The sequence below is a fragment of the Notolepis coatsorum genome (assembly GCF_963971535.1).
Source record: "Notolepis coatsorum genome assembly, chromosome: 9".
Taxonomy (NCBI): Eukaryota; Metazoa; Chordata; class Actinopteri; order Aulopiformes; family Paralepididae; genus Notolepis; species Notolepis coatsorum.
In genome coordinates this window covers 53,285,176-53,307,448 of record NC_140173.1, presented here as the reverse complement: position 1 = coordinate 53,307,448, position 22,273 = coordinate 53,285,176, and the positions used below count along the sequence as shown (strand labels likewise).

At 44.0% G+C, this 22,273-nt stretch overlaps 1 protein-coding gene across 1 annotated transcript in view; it reads right to left on the bottom strand.

Annotated features, from left to right (window-relative positions):
* kif16bb (kinesin family member 16Bb) overlaps nucleotides 1-22,273 on the bottom strand; it is a gene marked incomplete at both ends in the record, with an annotated part of 181,183 nt that overhangs the window by 144,296 nt on the left and 14,614 nt on the right. The window contains 4 exons of the mRNA XM_084321873.1: nucleotides 7,049-7,171; nucleotides 7,768-7,936; nucleotides 8,618-8,760; nucleotides 9,414-9,529. Of these exons, the coding sequence (XP_084177999.1) occupies nucleotides 7,049-7,171; nucleotides 7,768-7,936; nucleotides 8,618-8,760; nucleotides 9,414-9,529 (551 nt within the window). The remainder of the gene's footprint in view (nucleotides 1-7,048; nucleotides 7,172-7,767; nucleotides 7,937-8,617; nucleotides 8,761-9,413; nucleotides 9,530-22,273) is intronic.

Here is a 22,273-nt window from a genome sequence, read left to right as displayed (position 1 = left end):
ATAGCAGAGAGCTGAACAGCACATGTATAGACAGGTTCAAGGTGACAACAACAACATTCAAAATGTCATTTGAGGCTAAAGGAAGGCTTGTTATTGCCTGTGCTCGATTACGGTGATGTTCTGTACATGCACACGTCGTCTCAGTGTCTGAGTATGATTGATGCTGTCTATCACAGCTCGTTGAGGTTTGTGACTACCGTACTTTTCGGACTATAAGCCGCGGCTTTTTCCCCCATTTTTCGACCCTGCGGCTTATATAACGGTGCGGCTTATATGTGGACAAAAGAAAATCGAAGTATTGCTTTTTTTACTGCATTGAAATGTTATTTATCCGTTCCCTTATTTACTTAATACAACTTGTAAATGAGTTAATTCTTGTTATTTGTCCGACAGTATTGTGTCCCAATGCGAGTCATTCTCTGTAGAGGTGGGAGTCATTCTCTGTAGAGGTGGGAACTTAAAGCTCAATATAAGAACGGCCATGCACCACCACCCACAGAATCGAGAAAGAGCAATCAATCTGTCAATCCTTTCCGTGTCCGGGCCGGGTGAGGTTTCCCGTGTTGAGTCAAATTAAGCCGCAGGCTCCACTCCTTACATATGGTAATTAAACATTAAAACACATGCGGCTTATAGTCCAGTGCGGCTTATATATGTATACATCATTCAATTTAGCTGCTGCGGCTTATAGTCAGGTGCGGCTTATAGTGCGAAAAGTACGGTAATTGTAAATCAAATCAAATCAAATTTATTTGTAAGGCCCGACAACACATGTTAATGTCCCCATGGGCCGTACACGTCTTCTTTAAACAAGTCAAGAAGAAACATAACAATAAGTTAAGAACAGAACAGGTGCCGACTCATCACTGTACCCTGTATGCCCGGGTTGGCTGGTCTGCACTGGCCACCCGCAGACTTGTACATTGGTACATATTGATTTACAAGGCAATTCTCGGTCTCCTCCCCTTTTACTTGTGTACTTATATGGTCCAGAAAAGTGCTCCGAGTTATTTTTTACGTTCTCAAAGTTTGCTCCTATTGTCTGTTCCCAATGTTCACACTGAAATGGGAATGGGAGCATTTACTTATTCTGCTCCCTCGGCTTGGAACATGTTACAGAATGTCCAGAAACTCTTTGACTATGTATCACTGGATGCTTTTAAATGCCTCATGAAGGGACTAGAGGTTGAATCAATAGTTTGTTGTTGTTTTGATTTGCCCTAATAGTCTATTGTTGCTGCCTGCCCTGCTAGGTTGCCTCTGGCTCTGATATTGGTTGTTTAGGCTGCGGTTACACTAGGGCCAGTTTCGTTTTCAGTTTTCAGTTTCAGTTTCGTTTTTCAGAACGCTACGTAATGGCAGGCAAGTTAGACATCGTTTTGTCTCGTGACCACCGAGTGATGTATATACATGTAGTACAATGCCAAAGCAGTAGGTAGCGATGTAGTTCAAACATGAAAGCCATTTTCAACCAATCAGGGCCCCGTTCCCCGTACCTGGCTAACTAAGTTAGCCGGATAATTTTCAGCATAGCTTGACTTAAGCCAGACATTTCCATTCCCCGACGTCGGATTTTCTAAATCGCCATGGATCAGAAAGTTTGAACCTGGTCGAGGGCAGGGTTAAGTTCAGTTAGCTGGATGAACCATGGCCACGCCCCCGCAAAGAAATGCCAGCTCGCTTCCTGAAATATTTCTCACAGTCTAGATCCCATTATGCCATTCTGAATTATGTTTTTGAAATGTAAAATAATAGGTCTACCTAAAATGCTGATAATAAATCATATTCAGCCTATGAATTTACTTTGTCCTATATAATGCACGTCATATTTATACGGATACGGCGCTCGCGACAGTTATTTTAATAATGGACTAAACGGATCATTGCAAATGTGAATCCCGCAGGGATATTTTAATGAATGAAACCTATCGGGTGTTTGGCTCTGATTAGTTTAATATTCTTCGCTGTGTATTTGCTTAACGGAGCACCCGGATGCGTTTCATTCAAGCTGAAGCGTCTATGCGCGGATTGTGGATATGAATTATGAGGAATCTGAATCTGTGGAGTATTTAATTGTATCACTGTCACTGTGACAGTGTCACACGTTATTGTGATATTGTAACTGGGATTAAAATATATGAGGAGATGCGCTGTTTGATGGATTTGATGACGTGACGTGACTTGATAAATTGAATGAGCCTTTGACGTTTTTGATGAATGAATTTGAGAAAATGCATTTATCTTTTCAAGCACTGTTATCTGATGATGAACATGAGGTGTCACTGGTATAAACCAAAGGGTAATCAATTCAATGCATGTATGGATTAGGTCCGAAACAGATTAAAACCTGATTAATAGTGTAACTGCAAGCCTCCCTCCAAGCCGCTCTTTGGAAACCATGTATTTATATAGTACATAATACCTAAGCACATACAGTACAGATATCCTCATAATATAATTCGTATCAATTAGATATACTATTTGGGCTTGTTTTTATCCTTATTCTGAAAGAGTTGAACTAATTATTTTCGCTAGCAAGATCTCATTTGATTATTCATTCCATAAGCCTACTGCCAGCAGGCACGTTTAAAGAAATATAATCTGATTGATTGGGGTAATGAGGGACTTAAAATGTGCCTATAGATTATGCATTTAACTTGTCGGCGAGGCTATTGAGCCGTACTGCATTGTACCCATTCTGCAATCTGTTAATAATAATCAATGCCGTTAGAAGATCAGGATTTCTGCGATCGACACCTGCTGTCTTTTCAGCTGAGGCGGCCGCGCGCAATTATCCTGAGTCTCAAGTCTGGTTGAAATGAACGAGACTGAATCCACCTTCGAGGAACAGGAACATCCCGGATTCAAACATCGGGTTAATTGAATCTGGATAATGGGACTTTTGATCGACTTAGTTGAACCAGGTACGGGGAATAGGGCCCAGAAAGGTTGAACGAGTCACTCCACATCCTGCTCAAAATCTCAGAATGCCACCATCTTTATACCTCGCATGAGCCATTTAGCTACATAGCATTTCTTTTTCAGCAAGAAATAAAGTGCAATAAACAAAAACGGATACATTCACTGTGTGTTCTGCCTCATTTGTTGATGATTTGTTGATGAAACAAAACTAACATCAACACAATTGACCACCAAGAGCGGAGTTTAGTCTCACAAAAAGATCGCCGATTTTGTTAGCTTACGTGGTAACGTGATTGGGATATGCCATTATAACAGTATAGCATTGTGGCTAGCAGCCTAGTAACGTTAATGCTAGCAGAATAAATGGATGGAAAGTTAAGTTAATAAATGGAAGTTGTAACTGAGGGGTACAATTCCCTGACTGTATTAATCAAGTACTGATATCATTAAATCACTACCGTCTATGTACTCCTGGCCAATACTGTACATAAGTATATTAGATTAGAACACTCCCACAATAACACGGTTTTCCACACAAAATACTTGTTTACAATATTTATTACATAAAAGGATAGTATTACATAATATACTTTGCTTAGATTGCGCTTATAAGGCAAATAGAATGTGCAGGTAAATCAATAATGGATATTAAGGATGATCTCTATGGTGCTCTGGGAAAGGGGGTACTACCGGTTGTAAGCCAGCAGAGGGAGGCAAAGCTCTAGGCAAGTCAATGGTTCACGGAGGCGATGTCACCCCTGGAGCTGCGGGGAGAAGCAGCCTGGTCCCAGGATGCGCGCCGTGTAGGTGAGAGCCGTGGAGTCTCTGGTACGACAGAAACGGGCTTGAGTGATGTCCCCACGGGCACGTGGATCCCACAGCAGTGGGTGTAGACGGTTCTCTGCTTCCGGCAGCTTAGTGAAGAATGAAGAATAATAATCCTTGCCGGAAAAGTGGCACTGCGGGCGGGGTGTAAATCCCCCGTGGTGCTGCTGCTCCGGTGCAAATATCCTCCGGTGCGGTAGTGCACGGTTAAACTTGACGTTACTATACTATTAGCACGGGCAATAAGTGCTCTATGTCGACGCACAATTACTCACTCCACGTGGTCTTTGACTCGTAATGAAGGTTTACTAATAAATAGCGAACGATACGACAAACAGACGTATTAGGATAACACAAGGCTTTATCTTGGGGCAATGCGAGCCCTGCCCTGCCCACGTTGCGTAGTGGGTGAGACGTTACTTGGATAACTGAACCAGACTGAACTGAAGGCGAACTGAAAGGGAACTGCAAGGGGAGTTCTACATTTCTTGCGCCCTATTTATATGTACCGTGGACAAATAGTGCCATTCTGCTTTCGGTAGCCGTATTAGTGGGCAGAAGCTGGGCATGTACAGACATATCTCGTCGGTACCTTTGAAGTCAGCTCTAGGGGGTAAGGCAGTGGCGCCGGGGGATCGCTTCCAATAGGAGAACGAATATTATGGTCTGTCCTGCTACCAGGTAAAGGGATATTCCGTATATATTGTACAAGGAATATACAGGGGATATCAAACGATATACAAATATTATACATGGGATCTCAGGCAATAAATATATATATTCGGTTTAATCTGACCCTTTGTAACAGAAGTTATTTAACAGAGAATGAGTACAATACAGCTCAATACAAACAATTGTTAAGGGAATGCAGACTGTTGTAGTTTGGAGTACTGGGTTCCTTATAACAATAACTTGACAACACATTGGTAGCCGCAGCTACTTGGGACAGCTCTGCTGTAAACACTGGAAATAACCGTGCGGGTCTCTACTGCACATGGGCATTGGGCAGCACGGCTCCGTATCCGGCTCGCGCAAATTACATGGCACCATTGTCGGCGAGTTTCGGCAAGTTTCCAAAACGAAAACACCTTTTGAGCGTTGCCAATAGGAAAAGCATTTTCCTGCCAAAACTGCGTTTCTTTTTAACTTGGACATGCAAACGTAATCATTTGAAAATAGAACGTTGCTGTTTCACCCCAGTGTAACCATGGCGTTTTTGAAAGCCAGCGGTTGAGTGCCAAAAAAAATTGAAATCTTGAATTTTTTTGACGTTTTTCCTTTTTTTTTTTTATATTCACTTTTTCTCCCATTTTCTATATTTTCTCCCATCCCAATTTCGTATCATCCAATTCAACCCTCCCCTGTCACGAACGCCGTTTCTTGCCTCCCACAAGCCGGCTGCAATGTGGACTAAGTCATACATAGCACAAGTCCCCTCCGGTACTTGAGGTAACAGCAGTCGCATCTTTTCACCTGCGCAGCTCGATCTCTCAGTGGCGAGGAGTAACACGTGGGAGGCTCACGCTGCCCCCGACACTTCCTGATTCTACTGCGCAGGCGCACCAACCGACCTGTAGGAGTCCACAACGCCCGATCCCCACCCATCAGTTTCCCACCCCCTAATACGGCCAATGTGTATTAGTATGAACGACCAGCTAAACTGAAATCAATGTGGAGCGCTGGGCTCGAACAGGCAAGCCCAGCGTCTCCGTCATTCGTGGCGAGCGCCTTGCCCACTACGCCACGTAGCCGCCCCACGTTTTTCCTTTTTTTTATTATTATTATTCTAAACAGTCACGCAGACCTTAGTGTGTGTTCTAGGGACCTCAGAGTATGTTAGAATTGAAATGACAATCGAATCCCGACAGGTGGCAGTATCGCCTACCTTTTGAACTGGGCTAGTTTAGTGTGGGGCCTCCCCACGCCGCAGCGAGCACTCAAAGCACTAGAGAGTGAGCAACTAGTGGAGACTATTATGAAGAGGACAAAACGATCACACTTATGGATGCTAACGTGCGTTTTCACCAGACTACATTGGACCCAGACTACAGCCAACTAACGTTCGGCAATGGCGATCGCCTAGAGCGAACTATTGGAGATTATTATGAAGAGGACAAACAGTGACGATCCATCAATAACATAAGGTGCGTTTTCACCAGACTATGTTGGATTCTAGTATTTTCAAACAGGCTGTTCGGATGTACGTTCCTGGATGTAACGTTACCCTGGCGCTGCTAACGGGCCAACTAACATCCTGTTCTGACCTAAGACACTTGGAACAAGAGTGGGCAGGGTTTTGGTGGACCTGCTGAAAAAATGTAACGTCTATTTTACCGAACCCCATCATAAAACATGCCTTTGTAATTATCCCAGCGTAGTTTTTCTACGTATTTCAAGAAATCTTGCCAAGCCAAATTAGCTTATTGCACTGGCAGATAAATGTTTCAAGGACACATTTGCTTAAAACTAGATTTTATTTCTTTATTTTTGTCAGACCATTTTTGCAGTGTGGTTGTTCTCTCTCCTGATTGGATAAAGTGGGAATGGGATACCAGAAAAGAAAATTCTGTTTACTGCAGAGCAGGAGGGACTGGGAGACCCATGTTACTGACCAGTAGGGGTGGGAATCACCAATTTCATCACGATACGATACGATATCGATTCTCGATATTTGCCGAAAGTCTGCCACGATACGATACAATTCGATTCAGGTGCCTGCGATCGATATGGGACGATATATACCCATTTAACACAATCAGTAACATTTAGATCAACTCAAAAAAGGCAACGGAAATGGCTCTGATCAGCTTAGCTTAGTTATCTTACGCCAAGTAACGTAACGTTAATTTCGGTCTGTGACGTGGGCATAAAGAAATGGCAAGGATTCAAAGCATGTTAGATGCATTTGAGCCATTGTGGGAAAAAAACAGCAGGCACTTATTTCGGGTCGCAGAATAGGCGGACTCTGGAGCTATGCTGTAACTAACGTCTACACACGCAGAGCTACTGTTGTTGGGGCCGGGCGGATATGCTCGCCAGGGGATTTTCAAAATAAGAGTATCGCAATATGAATCCATCTTTTTACGTTGCATCGATCCTATTGGATCATTGATAATAGATCGATATATCGATCTGGATCCATGTATCGTCCCACCCCTACTGACCAGACACTCTATATCAGTGATGTCTGATATGTGTAGAGCTATTATTTTAACATGTAGACCTTTAACAAACTACATTGTTAACATTGTACATAGAGTGGTAAAAGGCCATGGTATCAGCAGAATGCAGATAAACATACTTGCTATCATAGTAGTCTTTGAGTTTCCACCCAGGCTGTCTTTGAGGAGCCACGTCAGCACAGAGTCTCTGTAGGGAATGAAGACCTTCTTCTTCCTGGTCTGTCCGCCCTCTTTGAGGTCAGCTGGGAGGCAGAAGGAAACAATGACTCACTGAAGACATGAAACATCATATTCCAAAATTATTATTCTCTCTTTTTATCCCGTTTTCTCGGTTTAATCTCGTCGTACCGGTATGTTTTCGAGGGTCAGCCCTCGATTTTTTTATTCATTGAATGCATGAATGAAAATGGTAAATGTCAATGTGGAAAAAGAATTACAGTATCAGGGTCGTTGCTCACAGCTTCAATGATACAAATGATTAAATTAATAAAACCTTGGAAATGTAAAAATTATTTATAGAAGATACAAAGAAACTGGTTAGTGAGTTTTACCAAAAGTCCAAGTGTCATATTTTTCAAATGGTAAATATCTCATTTTGGAACAAAACTCCTTTGTTAATAAGGGTTTATAATAATGAAGAATCTTAAGATGCGGTTAACGCGGGCAAAACTTAAAGAAGTCATCCCAAATGTCAAAGTGTTGCTGTGTAAATGGTCGGAGGGCGTCTGAACGAGAGTGTCCTTGCTCAGAGGTTCTAGCCGTCGGGCCTCAAGCGGTGCGACTGTGCTCCGTGACAGATGAAGTTGTTGTGGCGCATGGCGCTGTGACCTTCACTTACCCAGAGCCGAGATCACACTGCCCAGGGTGACGAGGGATTTGTTGATGTTGCCGCCCTCCTTCAGCCTGGCGCCCGTGGTGCGTGTGGCGTCGGCTCGTTCGCTGCCCGCCAGGTCCACCAGGTGGATCCTACTCAGTGTCTCGCGCGGCAGCTCGTCGTCGAACTGAGCCTGTGGCACGCGGAGGGGAAACCCATTACTCAGCGAGGAATATTTTGGAGTAGGAGTGCCGTATATGCAGTATCATCATCAACAACAACAACACAGTAGGAGGTCAAACTGAATAAGGCTTTGAAGATTATCATAAAAAAAAATTAAAGTCTTTAAACAGACTATGAAGTTGAGCAAATATTCCTGCAGGTTTACCTCAATTTGAACTGCTTACATAAAACTTGCATTACCATCAGGTTACCACTTAAGGTGCTATAGAAAACATTAGATGTTGCACTACTAGAGCACCAGCATGTCCATGTGGGGAATGGGAAGTAGGGAGAGGATACATGCAACATGTAAACAACAAACAAACCATAATTATTTAAATGACACTTTTTTTTATTGGGGGGGGGGGATACTTTTATTCTGCACCTTTCTAAAAGCTCTGTGGATGTTTTTTTTATTGTATTTTTTAATAATAATAATTTAATAAAATGTTATCTATAGCACCTTCAATTCTACCAATGAGAAATTAACACAAAAGTGGTGTGTGTGTGTGTGTGTGTGTGTGTGTGTGTGTGTGTGTGTGTGTGTGTGTGTGTGTGTGTGTGTGTGTGTGTGTATGTGTATGTGTGTGTGTGTGTGTGTGTGTGTGTGTGTGTGTGTGTGTGTGTGTGTGTGTGTGTGTGTGTCTCTCACCTGGGTGAAGTGAATGGTGAAGATTGCATGGGAGCGGCTGCTGACGTCGTTCATGACTGTGCTGGCAGTGGTGCGGTTGGCGTTCCCAGCCGTCATCAGGTCCTCCAGCTCACTGTAGTTGTGTACCAGGTGCTTGGACAGGCCTGGAGTCCAGGACAGATAACAGAAAACAAAGCAAATTAAGAAAAGGGCACCAATTATTTCAAACATGAGATTATGACTCATTCGAATATATTGTTTAGGTTATTATTTTGGTTATTTACTTTGGGGGGAAATGTAAATAAGAATTGTGGATGAAAATCATTTTGAAGGAAACATGTATATGATATGTAGTGTTTTGAAACCCTTCTTTTCTTAAATCTACTAAATGTGGGCTTTTGGTGGCTGCCCTAAAGTCTACAGTTTGTATAGGTTTATAACTCTCTGAAACTGCTCGTCTGAAACTCAGCCCTAAAGATTATATTCAGTAATAATACACAAAAACCATACACAACCATCTCAAATCAATAGTGTGGTCTACAATTGGTTCCATTTTTATAGAACTTTACTTGTTTTATAATTTAACCCTTTCACTACCACTACATAAGGTTAACCTTTCACTACCACACTACAGACGGTTAACCGTCGCAGTGAAAGGGTTAACCATTTGGTAGTGTGGTAGTGAAAGGGTTAAAAAAAACAGATTCCAAGCAAAAATATTCTACTGTTGACAAAATGGCTGCAGACATAATCTCCTGCAGCTAACCGGCACCTCGTGGAGGTGGTACAGAGACGATGAGTACAAAGCCCATCTTACCCTCCACATACGGCCCATCTTTGGGGTGCTCTCTCACCCTCAGAGCTCCAGTCCCTGTGGATGGGAACTCTCCCTTCAGAAGATCCTGAACACGCTCATTGTAGATCTCCAAATAGCTGGCGCCAAGAAAGAAAGAAAGAAAGAAGTGACATTTTAGACCTTGGTTTAAAAAAAATTATAAAAACATCCGAGGCCCATATTGATGCCAATGCAGGAGAGAACTGCACTGGCATCCGTTTCTATAGAAAGCCATAACTGGAGCCAATTTGTCTGACTTCTCAGTCGGAGTGGATATCTGTACCATATGGCACATTCCAATAATTGGCTCACACCTAGAGTTTGCACTGCACTTGGGAAGTCTGCCTTTAGCTTCTGTGCTCCTGACACGTGGAACATCATACAACAAACTCTAAAACTCAATGCTTTGGTCAGTTTAAATCCTTAATCACCAACCATTCCACCATAATGGAATGGTTGCATGCCGAATAAAGACCTCTGCGACAGGTCCTGCATTATTATTATTATTAATCTGCAGTTGTTTTAATTGATTGTACAAACTCTATTATGTTTGTAAGCTCAATGTCATTGGAACATGAGAACTTGCCCTCAATGAATTTGAGTTGAAATAAAGATTTAAGGAACATGTCAACATTATCGGAAATTCGCTTCTTCTCCAGAGTCGGACAAAAAGATTTCATCTCTGTGCGTTCAGTAGAAAGCTAGCTTAGCACAAATGAATGGAAGCAGATACGCTAGATCAGCTAGTCCAGCTTTAAACTCCAGAGGCGTTTTTGGCCTAGCCTATAGCCACTCCATATCCGCGTCCAATGATTTGTGCCAAGCTAGGCTAGCTTGCAGCCCGATAGCTTACTACTGAACTCACAGAGAGGAAATTGATATCCATGTTCTCGTCCGACTCTGGAGAATGTGGTAAGCGCATTTCCCATAATGTTGGTGTGTTCCTCTAAGTAAGGACTGCAACGCTTATAAGTGTAGGTCATGAACTAACCATGTACAATGAATGGTGAGTGACTGTACACCGCATGCAAAGCGAGATGGTTGCGTGGTGTTGGCGACACATGACGTTACTCGACACGCCAAGTGGGCTTTGGCAGAAGATTTGGCCGTAAACAATAGATTTCACAATATTGGGCCGTTTCCAATAGAAAGTTACAGGCCATCAGGGGTGTAAAAAGTTATAGTTTTTAAATTTAAATTATACTTAAGTGAAAGTATGGGTACCGTCTCAAAATCTTACTTGAGTAAAAGTATCTGGCTAAAAACACACTTGAGTAAAAGTCAAAAAGTTTCTACTTTTAAAATGTACTTAAGTAACGTCACGGTGACCAATTGCAGCCACTCTTATTGTCTGGGACCAAATACGGCCACGCCCCACTCCCAGCAAAAAGTGGGAATCTCTAGAATGGGTTTGGGGCGGCGCTGTATACGGAAGTAGCTCTCAAGGTGACGATTAGACAACACTTTTTTGTTGTCAGTAGATGGCAGCATTGGTTTAAAATGAAAGGCTGAAAATGTTGAGAACTACAACACTGCATTTCCCAAGAGCGTTAGCACAGGTCGCAGGTCACTGGGATGGGTCTATATTCTCCGACGTGATCTGAACAGCGGTAAACTATTACTGCAACCTCGGTATAGCGACCGCGAATGGCCAACTAATTATCTTAACAAAAGTGCGCTGGTAGCATTACATATGTTGTCTAAAGGGGGACATATGGTACAATTTAAGATTCTAATGATAATCGGCATATAAAGGACAAGATAAAGCATCGTTAATTTGTAAGAAACCTCAATGAAAACGGCGCAGGGTGCTATTGTTATGAAAATGTGATAGAATCCTATAAAAATGTGGACGCACTTGGCCTACGTTCCGTTACTAAAAGTAAAAACTTTTTCTTATTTCGGGGCAATGAAATGTTCTGTTTCATCCTCTTCCTCAATCGTACTATAGTTTGTGGTAGGGATGTCCCAATAAAAGAATTTTGCTCCCGATCCGATCCTGATCATGTGATTTTGAGTATCTACCGATACCGATCTTTCCCGATCCGATCAACAACAAAAACATTTAATAAAAAATAATAATAATAAAGATTATTATTTTATTTTTTTTCATCCCAATTTCTCACATTACATTCACCCTGAATGTTGACGTTATCCAGGTGAAAAGTTAACTTCATTCAAGCGAGGCATTGCAACCGGAGTAATCTAAAAACTCCGCCTCCAACCTGCTGCTTCATGAGAGCAATGGCGCCATCGTCTGTAAAAATGAGGTAACTGCAAGTTCTGCAACTAGTGGATGTCCCTCATCCTTGACATAAATTATTTGATGTATAATTAAATCAAAGGAAATGCGTTTGTTTTGGCAAAATTCTTCTGCTGTGTGACAATAAATAAATGGATGATATGCAATTTAAAACCAAAACTAAGGCCTCAGTATGAGTTTAAGACGTGAACATGGTCATGTTTGTTGAATAAAAAAAGAAAGTTAAAAAGAAAAAGAAAAAAGAAAAAAAAATCCATATTATTATTATTTTTTTTTTATCCCGATCTTCTGAAAACGTGATCAGATCGGGACATCCCTAGTTTGTGGCCATCTTCTGTAGCTTTTCACTACAGTCCTTAGGATGGTCCTCTCTGTACCAAAGAAGACAATCACACATGTTGATTTTTATCCTTAAGTCATTGCTAGGTAAGCTGCCCTTATATATCTCCAGACTTCTGCCCTTTTATACTTGCTTTTTTAACACCAGACGAGCAGCAAATGGGATGCTTTTAAATGTTCCTTTGATGCAGTCAGAGCTTGGTAAAGCTGCATTCTCCCACTATGCTCCCTTTTTATGGAATACGCTGCAAGTAAAACTTTGTCTAGAGGCACTTCCTACTGTGAATGCTTTTAAAGGTATGCTACGATTAGCCCTTTATGAAACATGTAACTGTTTTACCTGATGCTATTGCTGATCCGATTATGCTCCTTGCCACTGCACAAATGGCCTTCTGTATTTATATTTGAATTGTATGTTTTTTGTTTAACACAATGGCGCCCGACCATGGAGATCTCCGTGTTTCGATTCCACCCGTTGTGGACAGAAGCACGGATATATCCGTGGCAAGTTGTTATTGCTTTTATTCCATTTTAATAACCTATTCAAGGTCGCCGAGCGGCACTGCAGATGTACCCTACTCTTTGAATTCGAGAAAGTGCAATACCGGCCAGATCCTCTTAGGGGCGCTATCGCGATAATGCAGTGTGTCCTGTGGCTGAACGGAGCATTATTTTTTTTTACTTTCAATGGAGTTTTCAGTTAGCTGGGTTCTGGATGTGCAGCATGTAGCTTAATGGACATATCGATCTACCAGATGGCGCTCGATAACGGGGAAATGCTCGGGGGGATCCCACCGGCCCACGGTAAGATCTTTTTCGCGTAAAGTACATCCCGATCGGGTCTTGTTTTGATAGCCATCCATCCGATCAATGAATGAGGCTAATGAGGCTAATGCGGTTATTGGTAATCAATAATCAGAAACGACGTCCCCTGCCCCCCCCTTTCATGCATACATGCTTGAGGATCGTGCCGATCATATGCAGTTTGAGTTATTTCTGTAGCATATGTATAACGGAAATGCCATTGGATATAACGTTAGTAGCTATTAGCCCTGTATCTCGCCTTCCAGGTGAGATACAGCTTTTTTAAATATACATTATTCAGAAAAACGTGAGATGTTCGTTTTTCCCAGCTCCTCAACCGTAGTAGATTTGTAAACAACAATACACAACTATACTATACAAGGTAAAAAAAAACAGCAGATAAATAAAAATGAATTATTCTACAGTGTAAGCAGCATAAGTGTGCTTGTGTGGTGTGTAAGTCACTTAAGGTGCATTTGTGTGTATGCTCATGACCTATCATCAGGCCAGAGATATATGCCTAATGTACTGCACATGCTCCAGCTTCCTGCTTTACAAAGCACTACACTGAGGTGAAAAAGGGCAGGCGTCAAGACAACAGCAGTCAAAGGTTGCCACTCCTATCAAAACACACGGAGGGGACAGAGGTTACTTCTGGTTACTCAGTTACCTGGCGAGAGCGAGTGGGGAACTGATCGAGAGAGACGATCATCCTACCATAAACCATATATCTATATCCTACTCTTACTAGTTACGCTGCTGGCCAGTATGACTACTTCCATACCGTCTTTATACCAGTATCACTGTACATATTATACTACACCTCTGTACATACATCTGTTTAGTACTACACTCTGTAGTTTAATAATCTGTACATTGTATATTGCTGTTGCACTTTACGGTTACATTTGCACTATGGTTGCACCATCACGAGGACGTCCCACGCCGGCATACGTGGACGCAGGATGCAGGAGTGGAGAATTCTGTAGAGCTTGCTGCATGTATGGATGACCGAGAAGACCGGAGACTCCGTTGTCGAGCTCGTCTGAGGACGACCAAATGATGATGGTTGGATGCCCTGCTATGGTCTTTTTCGTTGTACTGTACTTTCGCTGTATAATGACAATATATTAGAATCTAATCTAATGATTAAGGTCAATTCAGCCACCCATTGCAAGTCTTTGAAATCAAGTGAGGGTAGAGCTATGGGTTATGATTTAACTACCAATGCTGTTGATGTTTCTGAGCAGTGATTGCTTTGACCAGCCACATAGAGAATTAATCAGTTATGCCTTAATCTGGTTAATGGGATTAATGTGGAACATCCCCATTAAAAAAGGAGACTTGTGGCGGCTAGGTGGTGCAGTGGGCAAGGCACTCACCTCCAATGCTGGAGACGCTGGGTTCGAACCCAGCTCTCCACATTGCTTTCAGTTTGGCTGGTCGTCCGTACTAATACAATTGGCAGTATTAGGGGGAGGGAAACTGATTGGTGGGGATCGGACGTTGTGGACAGCGACAGTATTAGGGGGAGGGAAACTGATGGGTGGGGATCGGACGTTGTGGACAGCGACAGTATTAGGGGGAGGGAAACTGATGGGTGGGGATCGGACGTTGTGGACAGCGACAGTATTAGGGGGAGGGAAACTGATGGGTGGGGATCGGACGTTGTGGACAGCGACTCCTACAGGTCGGTTGGTGCGCCTGCGCAGTAGAATCAAGAAGTGACAGGGGCGGCGTCCCTCCAAAGCGCAGACCCCTGACGCTGAAAGATCGCGCTGCGCAGGTGAAAAGATGCGACGGCTGCTACCTCGAGTATCGGAGGGGACTCGTGCAATGTATGGCTTACACGTCCACATTGCAGCCGGCTTGTGGGAGGCATGAAACAGCGTTCGAGACAGACAGGGGAGGGTTGAATTGGACGATACGAAATTGGAATGGGAGAAAAATAGAAAATGGGAGAAAAAGTGGATAAAAAAAGAGAAAAGAAAAAGGAGACTTGTTCACAAATAGAAATTGAGATGTACAGTATAGGATAACGGGAATTCTATTTTAGGGTGGGTTTTCCCCTTTACTAGCCGTCAAAGACAATCCACTACTACCACCTCATACGCATCAAGGGCAAAATTACTACAATTCCAGGACTGTTGATCCAAGGACAAATAGGATTAAATAATATGCAAGGCTATGATTTCTTTCTTAGCAGACAGACGCATCCCAACGCCCTTCCGCCTGATTACGTTTTAGAACTCTCTCTGAACGATTCTTCAGTTTTACTAATACCAAACATAATGACCATTACAGCTAAATAGACACCAACTCCTCTGCTCTGAAGGCCCTAAACTATGAGGGGTGGAAGTAACAAAAATTGATAATGTAACCAATTAAATGAATGTGTAACCGATTAAAATGCAATCAAATCAAATAGTTACTTGATGAATTAGCAAATGATTTAATTCATTCAGAACCAAACTGAATAAAACATCAATAAAAATTAAATAACAATCAAACACATAATTTAAATAAACTAGACTGGTTTTATCTAATCACCTTGAAATTCAATTCAGTGCACCGCAATTCCATTCGCCACCACTTTCATACATTTTTGTTACTTCCACCCCTCATAGTGGGCGGGGTCATTTGATTGACACATGGAGCACAAACAGTTAACGAACCGTTCAACCGTTTGCCATAAATGTCATGATGTCATGTATGTTGTGTATGTCATAAATGTCACTATGAATTGAAAATGGGGGACCCTGATGTAAACAAGACAAACTTCTTTCTCTGGTCTGCATTCCCTTAACCAGGGTTTCCCATTAATTACCTAGACTGTGGCGGCCACAATAAAAAATAAAAATAAATGTAATTATATAAAAAATATATATATATATTATTTTTTTAACTATTTTTTTAAATATAAAGTTTGCCAATAGGGATGTATCAGTAGTATTGGCAGTGGTAGTAGTCCTAATAGTAATCCACTATATTTTTTTATTTTCTAAAAAATTAACCAGTTCAACACAGGTAACCGCTTTTGCTTAATTTCTTTGATGGCTCAAATGCACTGAATAAAAACTTCACAATGTACCTTTACATACCAACATCCGTCTAACCACACCCCCTTCTGCTACCTACATAAGCAGGGGTGGGGCCACACACTCATCTCCTTCTCAAATTTCACCCCAATAAGAAGTGACCTGTATACCAATCACTTGAAATGAGGAAAGAAAGTATTTAGCTGAAGAGAGGAAAACAGAAGACAAGGAGATACGTTGACATTATATCTTTATTTTCTCTCACTATTTGAGAAAATACGGCGATATTGTCTTCGTCACTGGAGTGTCTGGAAGATGATGATCATTCTGACCTCCACCGGCTTTTTCGTATTAGGGGCTCGCGCCGCTGATATACTCCCCAACTGCAGTCCTCCTTGCTGCGGCTGGATGGGTATTGACCCTCCGGTCATACAGCTGGACTGTGGGAGGCACCGACTGTTGTGAGAAACTGGGTTGCTTCCGTGTTGGGCGAGTACTGTTTTGCTTGCGAGCGCTAGTTGTCTGTTAACGATATGGGGGTTAGCTGACAATTTTACGAAAGCCGACCCCGGACTGGGGTCCTCTGCTCGGCTTCTTAAGCGGCGGACGGAGGATCTTGGTCTGACGCCCATGATGGTCAACTTAGTGGGCCGCGACCGAGACTTGGTTTGAACCCGGGATTCTCTGGACGAGCGGATGCTTCTCTGTCCCGTGCAGGCCCCATCTTTCACATGAATGTGGAAGTACACCCTAACGAGGAAATGTGGGCATGGATCTTCGTTATCGGAAGATCCATGCTCAAGTCGGCTGCAGCCCGGATGGGAATTGTGCCGGCCCCGCTGTATGTCTGGTAAATCACCATTGAAAACTGTGTTTGACATTTCTTTTTCTCTTCTCTCTTAGGATGGGGAGGGACTCAGGCGGCGGCCTGTCTGAAGTGTGGCTTATTAAGTCGTTGTGTACAGTTCAGGTGATAGCTGCTTAGCTGGCGTGCTAGTTGTGGCCTACTGTGTTAGCCAGTCAGCTGTTAGCTGCGGCGCTAGCTCGTTGTGTTCACTAGGCTAGTAAACATTAGCTTGTTGCTATCAGTCGGACGGCTGTTAGCTTAATGCTACACTGTGGAACGTTACTGTGACTATAATATACCTTAAAAACTCTGACTACGACGTCATCTTTGACAGAGGATGTTAGTCGACGCGTGTTGTGTGTGAATTGTCTTGTCACTGGTATAGCTTCTCTCTCCATACTAAAACGGCGTTGTTTTTTACATGTGTGAAAATGAACTGGTTAGTTGTGATGAGAACATGCGTGTTCATGTAACGTTGTAACGTGGGTGAACTCACAACTAAGAGGGTTAGTTAACCTGTGAAGCTATGCTTAGTGGGGTAGAACACATAGTAGCTTACTACAAAAACCTAGGGGTCCGCAAGGACGACTTCAAGCTGGAAATGGTAACAACAGATGAGGTACTCAATAAACTGAGCGCCCTCCAACCTAACAAGGCCACTGGCCATGACAACATCCCCTCCAAATTCCTCAGAGACTCAGCAGCCGCCATCACCCCAATCATCACACACATAATAAACCTCTCCATAAAACAGGGACACGTCCCCAAGGACTTCAAAATTGCGAGGGTGACCCCTCTGCACAAAAAGGGCAGCAAATTAGACCCAGGCAACTACCGCCCTGTTTCTATTCTCACCTCCATCTCGAAAGTCATGGAAAAAATAGTCTACGAACAGGTCGAAAAGTACCTAGCGGAAAAAGATCTAATCTACGAATTCCAATCTGGCTTCAGAACATCCCACTCCACTGACACATGCCTTCTCTATTTGAATGACCACATCAAACAAGAGGTGGACGCAGGCAAATACTGCGGCATGGCCATGCTGGACCTACAAAAGGCCTTTGACACGGTCAATCACTCCATTCTAATTGACAAGCTAAAAGCAATTGGTTTTGATAGTCTATCAGTGAGCTGGATGCAATCCTACCTTGAGGGGAGGGAACAGATGGTGGAGGTAAACGGTACCCTATCCCCCCCCCTCACAGTGAGCTGTGGTGTTCCACAAGGAAGCATACTAGGACCGCTACTGTTCCTAATTTATGCAAATGACATGTCGTCAGCTTGTGACTGCAACTTGTTCCTGTTTGCGGACGACTCAGCCCTGCTGGTCTCTGACAAGAACAAGTTACAGGTTGAAAAAACCCTCAGCTCGGAACTAGGCAGAATCTGCATATGGCTCGCTGATAACAAACTATCATTACACATGGGCAAAACAGAGTCCATTCTCTTTGGTTCAAATAACAAACTCAGCAAGACCGACGGCTTCTCAGTTACAGTGGGTGACAATATTGTCACAAGGAAAGATGAAATTACCTACCTGGGTTCCATCCTAGAGGCTAATCTCTCCTGTGACAAAATGGCATCCAATGTAATAAAAAAAAGTCAACCAACGAACTCGATTCTTGTACCGGATCTCCTCTCTGGTAAACAAGAATACCCTGAAGACTCTGGCAGGAGCACTCATTCAGGGGTACTACGACTATGCTTGCACCTCATGGTACCAAAGCACCTCAAAGACGATAAAAACAAAATTACAAACATCTCAAAACAAACTGGTCAGACTACTGCTTGACCTTACTCCTAGAACCCACCTCACCCCTGCCCACTTTGACAACCTAGGATGGCTTAGAGTAGACGACAGAGTACAGCAACTTGCAATGGGCCTGGTCTACAAGATACACTACACGACCAAGGTACCCATGTACATGTCAAAATACTTCCCAAAGGTCAGTGAATACCACGATCACAACACCAGAGGGAGCTCCACAAATCATGTTAAACCCAGATTCGGCTCAAATAAGGGACTAAACACGTTTCGCAATTATGCCACATCAATGTGGAACGCCCTACCCAAAGCTGTAAAGGAATGTGGATCACTACCCACTTTCAAAACCTCTCTCAAGGGACACCTACGGGAGACTGCAATTCAACACTGGCCCCTGTAAATATCCTAAGTTCCTAACCCAACCCCCTCCAATGTACAGTCATTTACCTAGTATGGTTGTCAATAGTCCAATGTACAATTTTGTTTGTTTGTACAGTGTCTCCTCCCCCCCCCCCCCCTCAATGTACAGTTTTGCTTGTTTATACAGTGTGCCCCCCCCCCCAACCACCTCCAATGTAAATTACCCAGTATGGTTGTCAATATCCCAATGTACCCAACCCCCCCCCACCCAACCTCCTCCAATGTACAGTTTCTACGTCAAATGTATATACTCCCTTTTCTTGACTCCTTCTGTATCACAAACAGTACTGTATTTGCAAATCTGGTATGTCATAAATGTATAGATGTAGCAGTACTGACTATCTGTATGTCATGTATGTCATATATGTCCTGATGAATTGAAAATGGGGGACCCTGATGTAAACAAGACGAAAGTCTTTCTCTGGTCTGCATCCCCTTAACAATTGTGTGTATTGAGCTGTACTGTATTGTACCCATTCTGCAATCTGTTAATAAAGTTTTCAATCAATCAATCAATCAGTGACATGTGATTGAGGAATGAATCTTTTTCTCAGCCTGTGATGACAATGAACAGCATGTTCACATATTAACAGGGGTACCTGTTCAACTTGGTCGTATCAAGGGTAAGATAGGAGGGGTGACCCCCCGGTTTCCCTGGGGCTTCCCCCCCCCCCTCCTCTCAGACATGTTTGGTTACAATATATTGTGTCACTGTGTTTGTGGGGATACGATGTAACCCTCAGCTTAAGTTGCTGGGGTTGTGCTTCCGCTTGAGAAACAATTTTTTCCTAAAGAAAAGGTTGTTTGGTCACTTATCATGTGTGCTTAGCAAGGTCTGTGGCCATTACATAATCGAGGACTTGTGTCTTCTCTCGTTATGAAAAACGACGTTCCTCTGTAATAAGAGTGTACTTTTGCCATTTTTTGTTGTGATGAAGGGTTGTGTGTGTCGTTGTGATCTACAACTGGGTTAGGTTTGGCCCACAGAAGCACATGTGTAAGTCTGGACCAGGGCTCTTAAAGGGGCCCTCTCTGTTCTGTGTTTTTTCCTTAGTAAAAATCAGATAGCAGGTTAGCACATGAGCTATGTGAAGCTGTTAGATGCTTCATGTAGCATGCTATGACTGTGTCATGCTCTACTTTGTCATTACATCATATCAGGGGTGAGGGGTCGTAAAGGGGTGAACTGGTAATCCTTTCCTCCCCTTTTCTGATTGGTCAGGGGTTAAAACCCCCTGTCCTTCAAGGTTCCCGTCACGTTGCTGTTCGGCACGTTACAGGGTGGGGGGGGGGGTTGGAGTTTCCTGGTCCCACGGCCTGAAAAATCGGGCGTGTGCACCGCGGAGATTTCCCCGCCATAGAGTACGTCACTGAGTGCGTCTCTATTGGTAAGACTTCCGTGACTTGTTCAGGTCCATGTTATGGATTTGTTTCAGGGAGTTGTCAGAGCTCCTCCTCACGAAGCTCCTCCTCAGGGAGAAGTGCCTTCTGTGAGTTCGGACTCTCCTTCCCAGTGAGGGAGCCTCCTCAGAGTTTCAGAGCCTCCTCCTCAGATTGTCAAGGTGAGTAGAACTTCAAAAAGGAGTTCTGCTCTATTGTGTGTGTATTCGATTCAATTTGATTATTGAGTGTGTATTGGTTCAGTGCCTCCTCCTCGGAGAACCCTAACCTAAGTGTTACATAGCTCAATGTTGCAATATTTCTTTTCAATCTATACAGCTCGCGTGGGAAGTCTCTCTGAGGATTCCCGTCTCCTCTCTGGTGAGGGTGGCGGGATGTAAGAATGTAAACAATTTTTACCCTCGGCCGCGTCACGTGGGATTCATGTCAGTCGGTGTTTCTTTCTTTTTAATAATAAAAAGAGTGAAGAATATGAAGCACGACAACACCTTGTCGTTCTCCCAGGCGACTTGAAGGACCAATGTCTGGTGTCTGGTTAGACTATCCATTGATGTGTTTGGGTCTCGACGCGTACATAGTGCTGGCTCTGGGTGTTTTCTGATAAGAATCACGCAGGAGGCTAGTACGCCTTGGTTGCTCGTTATTTAAACAGCGTTTTTATAGGGCAACTGGGATGGGGGATTTTTTCCTCTTCCGAGCGCCTGTTACTGGGTCTCGACGGATTCTCGTTCATATCTGGGGGATGTTAACAGAATAGATCAGAACATAGGTAGAGGGGTCTCACGCCCTTGGGGTGGGCCACTGAGCGCGGTACAAATGGGACCGTCTGGGTGGCGCCCTCTTTTCATGTTTTAGATCGACACGTATGCCTACCCCCTCTCCTGGAGTGGGGATGCCGGCATGGTTAGGGCACGGGACTGGTTCTGGTCGCGCTGGTCCAGGTCAGTTCCCCCGTTGTCCGCCGGGGACGCAGATCTGCTGTTCTGGTACCCTGAGGGACTTGTGCTTTTTTCGGGGGGAAAAATGCCGGGTCAGCCCGGGTGTCACAGGGTTGGGCGTTATGGAGACCCTTTGTTGGGTACAGGTTGTACCCTGCGCTATCATAAAGGGGCTGGTTCTCCATTCTTTTCACTCCTCTCTCACGCATGGCGAAGAGGGGACTGTTGGGGTGGTCTTCTGGACCATCTCCGATAGCCCTGTGTGCTTCCCGAGCCGCCGGGCCCGGTCCGAAGTTGTGTTTCGTTGACCCGTAGGCCTGGAATAACCCTTTTTGAAAACTGAAACACTTGTACTGCGGTATAGCCAGTGTATGCCCGCAGGTGAGTTTGAGTTTTTTCTTGAGGGGTTATAGGAACAACCACCGCATGTGGTACCAAGAGGGTGGTTGATTCCCTGGTGTGTTGGAGAAGAGTCAACTCCCGGGTTACCCGGTTGAGTGTGCCCCTGCACGTTCATGACGTCTGCCAATCGTGTCAGCCTTCTCTGCCTCGACCCCTCTGGGTGGGTTTTTTTTTGGTGGAGGCTTTGTCATGGTGCGCAACAATGCCAGCATACGCCCCTTCCGCTGGGGTGCTGTTTTCAGTTGACCCCTTTGGCGCCTGTCTCGTCCGCAGTGCTCCAGGCTCGGGTTTAAAGCCTGCTGCCTGGTTTAAGGGATCTGCCTGCTTCCGCTATAGTTTAGCCTTTTGAGTGCTTTAAGTTACGGCCATGCTGACTGCCTGTGTTGCAGGGTCAGTGTGCCAGGCGGCGTACTAGTGGGGGGAAGGGCCCGCTCTTGGAGGGGCCCTGTCCGAATATGCTGGCGATGTGGGGGGCGGTGTCACTAAGTGACCGCCTGGTGAGGTATTGATGCTTGGCGTCATTGACCTCTCCGGGCCCCCTTTTTCCGGGGGATCCAGTCCCTTCAGTGGGTCTGGGTCTTCCTTCGCGCTCCGCTGCTACGGCCTTGCCACGGGGTTGAGTTTG